Raw genomic sequence first — 9,725 nt, forward strand, 5'->3', positions numbered from 1 at the left:
GGGGGACAAAATAAAATAAAGATAACAGTGACTAAAAAAACTCATGAAGGATTAAACTCAAAAAATGAAATATTTATTGAGTACTTGAGTTTTAATAGATTATTCAAGTGAGTTTCAACTGGTCCCACAATACTGTTCAAGTCTTTGCTTGGAATATGATAGACAAACGTTAATCGGGTTATATAGAGCATAACCGCCAACCACATACATCATTTGTTAAGTTTAGGAAATTCCATGAAAGGTTCATCACTATACGGTGAGTTCCGGCAACATGAAAAAAAGTCTTAATCATCGCAGAGGCACTCGATGAAACCCGAATATATGTCATTTTTTTTCCTCATTACAATACTTGCGCATATTTTTAATCCGAAAACTTTCCCACATTAGCTTATCAAAGGATCATAAATGTTACTGTCAAGATAAAACAGAGTCAAATACTGGTTTTAAAATAATGGTTTTGAGAATCAGTTGGATATTGGGAATGGATTCTGAAATACATTTGTCAGTTGGAAAAGTTCAGCATTTTTCTAACGCGATGTTATTACAGACGAAGATTTGATGAACAATCGCATGAACCAACAAAAGAAGCAAGTCTCGTTCATTAAAACAATGCATTAGATTCATGGAACGAGACTCGTAGAAGGGTGAAGTGAAAAAAAATAAAATAAATACGACGTCCACATTAAGTTGTATTGTCTGACTCCAGCGCCTCATCGAGTTCTTTCACGTAGTGCCTGAGGGCAGCTAAGCAGTGTTGTCTCATTTCAGACAAGTTCGCATTCAAAGCACTGTGAAGAAGAGTCTCCAAAGTGGGCTCCTTGGACACCAACATCTTCACCACTGTGCCGAAAGTCTCGCAATCCTGCCTATGATGCTGCACAAAAATATAAAATAAAAATCATGTTACAGGTGGGGGTCATTTTCCAAGTTAGGCTTGAAGCAGGGGGGGGAAATATAGCGGAGCGCCGCTCTTGTCGAAGGTGAACTTCGTGACCTCGTTCTTGCTTAAGTGCCGTATTTCACCAAACAGGTGAGCGAATGCGGGCCCAACGAGACGGCGAGGTGTCAAATCTTTCGTGGTACTGCGGCATTCTTTCACACCACGTTGTAACGAGCTCTCGCATCCCTCGAGGACTTTACTGCCAACCTAAAGTGGCTGTTAAGTTCTTTGTAGGTGTCCCAGGTGCGAGCTCACAACTTCTTTATCACCTGGGAGGGGCGGAGGGGGACCGTGCAGGGTTTTTAGGACCACGCCGGCCAGACAAGGGGGCAGGCCGGGACAGCCGGGGTCCTCCAGGGGTGTGCTAATTAAATCCAGATCACCTTTACCCCTTAAATTAGGGTCACTCGGGTTGACAGAATGCGACCCTGCTACTTAAAACTGCCTTTTCACCCAAGCTACACAATTTGCAATTAAAAAAATATATATTAACTTTACAAAAAAACTGTCATATCTAGAAGATATTTTGTGTTTAGCTGGGATTCTAAAGTATTTTCAAAAAAGGGTGTCACATGACTGACAGGGTAAAAGGAATGAGATCATTTCTATTAAATCTGTAGTTGAATTATTCATTCATGCGTTCATCTTCTGAACTGCTGATCCCTGTGAAGCTAATTTTACAGAAGACATCTAGAATGAAACGCAAAGATAATGAGACTAACAGGCGCAGATCATTAATCCGATCATAGAATTTTGTCGTTCTCGCTTTCCGACAAGGTGCTTCGTGCTCGCCGAGGCCGACAGAAATAGCCGAGACTGTGGGATGCGTTTGATCGGCATAATGACAGCCCTCAGTGGCGTGAAGAGCATAGAAGGCAAAATGGGTGTGCAACCACATCTTGGGATGAAGGTTTGATTTTTAACAGTGTATAACATGACACAGCTGAAAGCTCAGGTGGCATTTCAACAACTTCTTCCAGGAATTGAATTCTCCGAGCATTTACGCAAAGCAAGTACAGTGGAACCTCCAAAGTGGAACGTCCCAAAAGTGGTACAACTTGGGAAGGGAAATAGATTTTGAAATCTATAACCGATTTACAAATTGTGTTTTGTCCATTGTTTGATGCTTATAATAAAATAAAAATTCGGGGAGTATGACCTCATCTGCTTTCCCTTGATGGGACACGTGCGTTTCCTAGTAAAAACAGAGGTCAAATTTTGACCCGTATGTTGTCAAAGTGTTAGTTTTGGAGGTTCTCCATTTTAAGCCCTCCGCTATGCGGCCACAGAGGTGAGAAGCCTCGAGAGGAACACTGCGAAAATGCAGAGGGGGGGGGGGGGCCTTGAAAAAGCGGGCTCCATCCCAAATCGGATGTTTGCGGAGGTCCAAATTGTGAACATATACTCAGGGGTACTGAAGGGGTGGTGGTCTTGGGAAATTGGGACCCTGAGTGAGATTACACACACACACAGCCCTTGCATGTGAGGCTCTAAATGAGGCAGGCGGGGGTCCCGCGTAACTAGCCTTCTAATTGAGGGCTGGTACACATTAGGTGAAGTTAAAAGCTGCCTGCTAAGCCAACATCTCGAAAAGCAGCTAATTGTTAAAGTTTCATTGGTACGGTTCCCTGCGGAATCCCTCGCAATTTCTGATTCTTTGAGATTTATCTTGTATGATCATTTGTTTTGCGGTTCATATCTCTTATGACATCATAAATGAGGTATTTGGAAGGAAGGTTTTATTTTATTTATTATGCCAGTTACGTTTAAGGGCATGATGTATTTGTTTAAGATTTAATGACCATCCAAATCCACGCAGAGAGGCTGAGGAGTATTTGGGCACAAAAAAAAAAAAAAGAACAGATTCCCGTTCTCGGAATAGAAAGCTGCACTGTATGCTTTCTTACTTATTTTACAAGTTACCCACTTTGCCCACCATGTGACGCGTACGGCTCAGAGGCAGATGTTCCCGTAAAGGCAGCGGAGCGCTCGCTGCCTCCCGCCCTTTGTCTGTGGCGGCGCTGGGAATCTGCGGGGTTTAAGCGTGTGCGCGCCGATGCCAAAAGACGTACCACGCTGCGGGTGGGCCGCCTGACATCCCGCGGGCCAATTCCTGCCCCGCTTGAACAGGAACAGATAAGTGGCACGTAGTGTAGTGGGGAGGGGCCAAGGGGCGGGGGGGAAGAAAGCGCTACGCTAAATAGCAGGCCCTTTTGCAACCTGCTGACTGGCATTTTGAAACCAATATGTGTTGCCAGTCACTGGTGGGCAGGTGGTTTAACTTTTTCTTTTTACAGATCCTTATTTTACTTCAGGAGCTTCATTTGACACTAAAAGCATCACCCCCCCCCAAACAAAAATATTATCTTGCACAGGCCAAGAATTATCGTCCCAAAGTAAACTTTACCTTTTCGATTTCCAATGCTTTGGCTTTGATGGCTTCCGACCGCCGCGCCTTTAATTCTTCATCTTGCGTCTTCTCGGGCTCCACGCTAGAAGGAGCCGCCTCTATGCTAGAAGGAGCCGCCTCCATGCTAGAAGGAGCCGCCTCCATGCTAGAAGGAGCCGCCTCATCCTTCTCCGGTACGGCGTCACAAGTTTTTTCCTAGTCGGGTAAAAGGTCATGGGTCAGTGGGTGAGGTCACCAGTTTCAGAAACCGGTTCTGATTTCAAAGACTTTCCAAGCACAGAGAAAGACAACTTAACTCTTGTGTTTTTTTTTTTTTTTTTTCTACGTGCCTCATTATCCGCGCCACATGTCAGCGCCGAGCGGAGCCGACGATACGAGAGCATCGGAAGCAAATACTGATATTTACCTTTGTCGGTGAAGACGTTTGGGGAGGCTCCTCCGCGGGGACACTCGGGGGTGGAGTCGATATCGTGGCAGGCTTCGCTAATAAAAGAAAAACACAATTCTTAAAAAATAGTCAGCAATAAAAGAACCATATCAATTATTATAATCCAAGTCATTATAATTAAGCATGTTGAGTCACGATATGTTACTACAAACTTTAAGTCAGTCTACCAATTTGTTTAAAAAAAAAAAAAGGTTATTAATTACTTGCCCCTGAAAGCACGAGAGTAAATAGAAGTATGCGCAGAGAAAATGTCCAGAACCCCATTTCCACATGCTTTACTGGCCTAATTAGTGTTCCAGATGGAGGTGGGAGGTACAACGGTTTTCTCACTCTTTTATTGCATCTTCAAAAGGCTGGCACACAACAAAGCACGACATTTTCAGCACATAAATATGCTCGGCGCAAATCAAAGCAAAGAAATTACTTCGGCTTAGTCTCGTGACCTTTACCGTGTCGACTCCGCTGAAAATATCTTTTCTAACTATTTTTGGCAGAATCTTGTAAAAGTCTAAAAGAAGGGACGTGAAATGTAGGCTTCAGAGGGATCCCTGTGACATTGCCCGAGCAATAAAATAATAATAATAATAATAATAATAATAATATAAAATAACGGCTTACCTTTTGGAGTGTTTGCAGCGCCTTTTTCTGCCTCAGGAGAAACAGTCTTTTTTGCAGGTGGTTGGTTTTTCTTCTTCCCCGATGAGCGATCCCAGTCTCCTTTTGCGTTCTGCGAGTGTCTGAAGTGATTCTGGTCGTCGCGACTGCAACAAACCACAGCCCAGTTAGGCCTAAAACGTGCAATCTCGCCATTTTGTTTTTGTGCATCATTGCAGAATAACTTTGGGAGAAATTAGAAAGGGAACTGACTTACTTGTGAGCGTGGCCTCGACCCCTGTTATTGAAATATGGACCCGGTCGGCCATTTTTCCTGTACAGAAAGAAAAAAAAAAAAAAGAATGAACACAGATTGGGGTTAAGTTTGCTGCCGCGAAAGAAAGCTCGAGCCAGAACGATGAGAACAGAGCGCACAATTAATTCAAGTCAAGTCAAATTCATTATTACAGGTTTAGGAGGGAAAGTGGATAATAGTTGGGCTGTGAAAAAAGAACGGGCGGAAGGCTAAACCACAGATTTAAATTCAGAGCCAGTAAGGCACATGGATCAATTTGTGGAACGGAGGCAATCTTCCACTTTTGGCCCTTGGAACACGTAAAAGGCCCAATTTTCAACTCGGCACCAATTTTCAAGTCAGTCCTCAATGGAAGGCACTGTTTAATTAGAGCCAAAAATAAAGCTGAAGTCACCGAGCGCTGTCACCGGATTTGCGGCAACGCCACTTCCGCGCATTATTCAACCGCTGACGACGGCGTCGGGACTGTAGCCAGATGTTTAAGCGTCAATGTCCCCGCGGGCACCTGATTGTCGAGTCCTCAGTCTGAACATAAACTAAAAGCGCATTTTAAAAAGAGATCAGGCCTCGCATCTTTCGGACCGAAACGCAAGATGGCCGTTTTAGCTAAAGCGGGAGTGCGGTGGCTGTTTTTTCTATTAGGGCAGATGCTGGGGTGGTTTTTTTTTTGGCAGCATGAGTGGACACTCGTGCCCTTTGTCCCCTATTCTAGCCTGGTATGACTCCTAGCAAAAAAGACTGCCGGTGGTGGGGGGCCCCGTAAACTGTTGGTATGTTGAAGCTGGCGAGGTGAGAAGTGCGTGCGTTGATGTCGGCTTTACACCAGCTGGACTTAGCGACTCCGCCTGGGGTTAAGCCTCCAGGTTTACGAGCAGGTTACAAAGAAACTCTCCTAAATTGAGCTGCACAATTTGTCGATAAAATAGTGGTATCGTGATATTCAATGACCATATCGCATGTTTTTCCAATATTGTGCAGCGCTACTTACAAATTAGTGTGTTTAGAAAGTCAATGTGCACTTTTGAAAATTACCAAACGCGATTCAATATAAAATACCAGAAGCACATATGTATTTTATATTGGGACATCCCGGAGAGATCAGTTCCAATATACTGCGGAATACAAATGTTGTCTTTTTATTCTATCCTGAAACATGTTATTGAAAGTAAAAATGGAAACTGACTTTTAAACAAATCTAAAATACTGCCATGACTTTTTTTTAAGTGGCGCTCTGCCTCCCTCTAGTGGTCAAGTGATTTGTAACATGTAAACTGGACATGTTACTCACAGAACATTTTGGCTTCTCAGAGACGACTAACTTTAAGAAACAACATCCTAAGCAGAGGTAAGAAACAAAGCCAGTGACTCGAGTAAACCATTGAAACAGTGTAAAGCAACAAAAATCACCTTCCGCGTAATTGATGCCTCAAATCATCTCTGTCGTAATGTGCACGTTGATACTGAGGCTCCTAAGAGATGAGTGAGGGGAAAACATTGACTAAATAACATGATAGAAAAATGCGTCAAAATAAAATTGGTTTCAGACATCCTGGTCTTGTCTTACTTGGTGGTGAGGTGGGGAGTTTCTGTGGAAATTGCTATAATCTGGGTTGCCATTGTAATATCGATCTGATGGATAATTCATGTCCCTGGGACAATTATCAGGGGGGAAGCCCGGGCCGTTGTCAAACCAAGTGTCTTCTCCAAATTGTTGGTCATAGTCCGGCACTCCAGAGGGGACTGGAGCGCTCCTTTCGAAAATGTTGACCACTCGACGTACTGTCACCTGAAAAATAGTGAGAGTGCATTTCTTGCTCTCAAAGATGACACCATTCATATTGTGAAGAAGTGATGAACCTGAGGTTTTTAACACATTATATCATCTTACCTCTCTTGTATCCGCTGGTGCGTATTGGTGTTCATAACGCATACGTATTGACGGCCACCCCCTTGGTCTGTATGCCACTGAAAAAAAGTGATTAGTTCGTAAGCAATTGGTTGTTAGTCATTGATTTAACAGGAAGACTGAAGAACTACGTTGTCAACGAATTTACACATGCTGATCTCAATACGTGCACAATAAAAATATTCACTTACTTTTGTTGCGATGTCAATAGGATGGATCAATACAGTGCGTCGGACCTTCAAGCAATGTTGGTGAGGTTGCAACTAAGTTCCCCAATGGTTTTCAACAACGGTGCCAACACAGCTACATTTCACCAAATATCTGGGTAAATTATCACAAGTAAATTCTGTTTTTAAAGCCGTAAATGCGTGAGAAACGACGCTGGAAAACGCTTATCGATTAGCAAGTTAGCATAACATTGCACGAGGAAGTAGCAAAACACAACATGGTGAACGCCACCGGAAAATCTTCATGAATTGGATCTTTTTACACCAAACTATATTTTTGTTTCAGTCTATTCGTGTACATTTATTTTCTACGGACATTGAATCCCTGCATTTAACCATGGCGATGTTATTAGTTTCTTATTCTTTTTTTCATGGCTGCTGCGATGAAACGTGTTTGTACATTACCGCCAACTAGCGGTATGGAGTGCGAACCAGGTTGGGGGGAAAAAATAACCATATCAAAACCCTGATTCCAAATTTCCATATATTCTCCTAGATTAATTTTTGGATTTAAAGTTAAAAATCAGAAAACAAAAGAAAAAAACAAGATCGTTTCAGCGTCTGTGCTATAAATTTCAGGTTAGTTTAAACCGCATCTCCCGGTGGACAATGGAGGAAGTGGCCGTAGTCCCTCAATGGATGGCCACAAATAATCGATTAGAGACAAAATATAATTAACGATATATTTTTTTATATATTAATGGTTAGCATTACTGTGTTTCATTTATGTGAGTATTTACCTTGAAGGTTTTTTTTATCGGAGCGATGTTGCGATTACGTTAAAAATGATTGGTTGTACGCCGGTCACGTGATTCTCCTAGACCGGAGTTTCAACGACAGCTGAGTAGCAGCTAAACCCGACTAATTTTATTTTTAAATGGTCACGTTTGAGCCTTTAAACCACACTGACGGCAACTTGTGCATTATGGGCGACAAGAAGAGTCCCACAAGGTAAAAAAAAAAAGCAGTGCGTGAATTAAGTCACTTCTACAGGCTAGTCCCGAAAAGAAAGCGCGTCGAAAAATTGATGGAGGTCTTTTGAACTGAACTGTTTTCATGGCGGCTAGCTTGTTAAATGCGCGGCTGCCGTGTCGTTAAAAACGCTCCTTCGAATGGTCGACTTCAGAGTTGGAAAACATTCTAGCCTTAACCGCCGTGGTTTAAATTTGCCCCGCACGCGGTTTTTTACAACACGTCGCTCCGCTGTTGTTTTGTGTTGTTTGAAGGCCGAAACGGCTTCCGAAACAGCCGCCAGCCGACGATGGTTACTGGGACTGCAGTGTCTGCACCTTCAGGAACACCGCCGAGGCGTTCAAGTGCACAATGTGCGATGTCAGGAAAGGGACGTCTACGAGGTATGAATGTGCCAAGTCTTGTGATGTATGGACAAAAGGAAGGGCTGTAACGTTCTTACGCAGTGTAAAGACGGCTTTTAAGATCGCTTAGGTCAGTTTGTATCGGATCTTTCTCAATTTGTAAACACGAAACACAGCGTCTGCCTTTTTCCTTTCACAGTAAAGGCATCATTAAAAGTGCCCTTGTATTGTGAATGTAGGATGCTATCACCTGTAGGGGGCGCCACAAGAGAATGTTCTGCTCACCCAACTGGAGAGGGGTGGGGGTGACTTTTAATCAGTTCTAGAACAAAAAAACGGCGTTGCAAAGCTACAACTCGTCATTGGATTGCACCAAAGTTGAACCATCACACTCATGTCCTTTTTTTGTTTTGTTTTGTATGCTTTTAGAAAACCACGACCCGTTTCCCAGTTGGTGGTACAGCAAGTAAATCAGCAATACGCATCGCCGCCCACCCTGCTTAAAAAGGAGAAGAAAGAAAGATCAGAGAAGAGCGACAAAGAACTCACGCTGAGAAAGAAAAGCCTTAAAAAGATGAGGTATTTATCAGTATCCATTCTCCGGGCAATATACACCCAAAAATGTTCATCCCCTGTAAATTCTTATTTCTCTTCTCCAGACCAAGGTTAAAAAACGTGGACCGGAGCAGTGCTCAGCATTTGGAGGTTACAGTCGGTGACCTAACGGTGATAATCACAGACTTTAAGGAGAAAGCCAAACCCATGTCTACTTCCACCAGCGCCGCAGCCGGCGACCCGCACAATCAAAGCGGCTCGAGCTCCGACAACACCGAGCGAGGGGTGTCGCGCTGCTCCTCGCCGCGGGGTGACGGCTCGTCAGTCAACGGGGACGCTCATTGAACCTGGGATTTGCCAACACGGCAAAAGCCACTCTGATGCACTCAACCGGAGCTTGACATGCATGTTTTTAACTGCCTTTTTTTTTTTTTTAGCATTGGCTTCCACATTTGAGGGGGTTCGGTGATACTTTTGGTTTCATTAACTGCCAAATCAAACCCGATGAACGGACCCAACGAACATTATATAGCCTCTGACGGTGTGACATCATCAACGTAATGCATTAAGAAAGCAATGTGAAGTTTATTTCATGTTGTAGTTTACGCTAGAAATTTTGTTATTTGCACTTGAGAGGTTCTTGATGACATTTTTTGTGCCCCCCCCCATCATTATTATTAGTCAATCATAACACTTTTTGCTTTTGGACTCATGCCTTTGGATGCAATACATGTTTTCCTGTCTAACATTTTAGTATAAAAGATTGAACAATTTACTTTTTTCACTCTACTAGATCAGAGCATGATTCAATCTATGGAATGGTTTATATTGTAAAATACTGTGAATTAAAATAATTGTAGATTCTTGTACATTAGGTTTTTTTTAGTGTGTGTTATGATAAATTGTAATATTTGGGAAGAACAAACTATTAGGAACTCAGCCTATTTTTTTTTATCACAACTTTCCAGCAGTATACTTCATCTGTATTGAGTGGCAATTTTAGAATAAACTAA

General features: G+C 42.9%; 2 protein-coding genes across 3 annotated transcripts; one reads left to right on the top strand and one right to left on the bottom strand.

Moving 5' to 3' along the window:
• Positions 1 to 46: 46 nt before the first annotated feature.
• On the bottom strand, positions 47 to 8,135 carry LOC147055245 (uncharacterized). The gene is made up of 9 exons (XM_085913532.1): positions 6,806 to 8,135; positions 6,597 to 6,673; positions 6,273 to 6,494; positions 6,116 to 6,177; positions 4,670 to 4,726; positions 4,417 to 4,559; positions 3,757 to 3,833; positions 3,348 to 3,545; positions 47 to 874 (listed from the first exon to the last, which is right to left on the bottom strand). Coding segments are annotated over exons 1-9 (1,029 nt in total). The 5' UTR covers positions 6,807 to 8,135; the 3' UTR covers positions 47 to 682.
• Positions 7,448 to 9,725, top strand: LOC147055246 (YY1-associated factor 2-like). 2 transcript variants are annotated; one of them, XM_085913534.1, is made up of 4 exons: positions 7,448 to 7,569; positions 8,068 to 8,196; positions 8,587 to 8,736; positions 8,817 to 9,725. In XM_085913534.1, coding segments are annotated over exons 1-4 (522 nt in total). In that variant the 5' UTR covers positions 7,448 to 7,567; the 3' UTR covers positions 9,058 to 9,725. The 2 variants fall into 2 exon arrangements, with proteins under 2 accessions (XP_085769660.1, XP_085769659.1); XM_085913533.1 differs by lacking the exon at positions 7,448 to 7,569 and adding an exon at positions 7,615 to 7,792 and having other exon boundaries at positions 8,817 to 9,724.

Source organism: Syngnathus leptorhynchus, chromosome 6, assembly GCF_054491065.1.
Source record: "Syngnathus leptorhynchus isolate UIUO chromosome 6, UIUO_Slep, whole genome shotgun sequence".
Lineage (NCBI taxonomy): Eukaryota > Metazoa > Chordata > Actinopteri > Syngnathiformes > Syngnathidae > Syngnathus > Syngnathus leptorhynchus.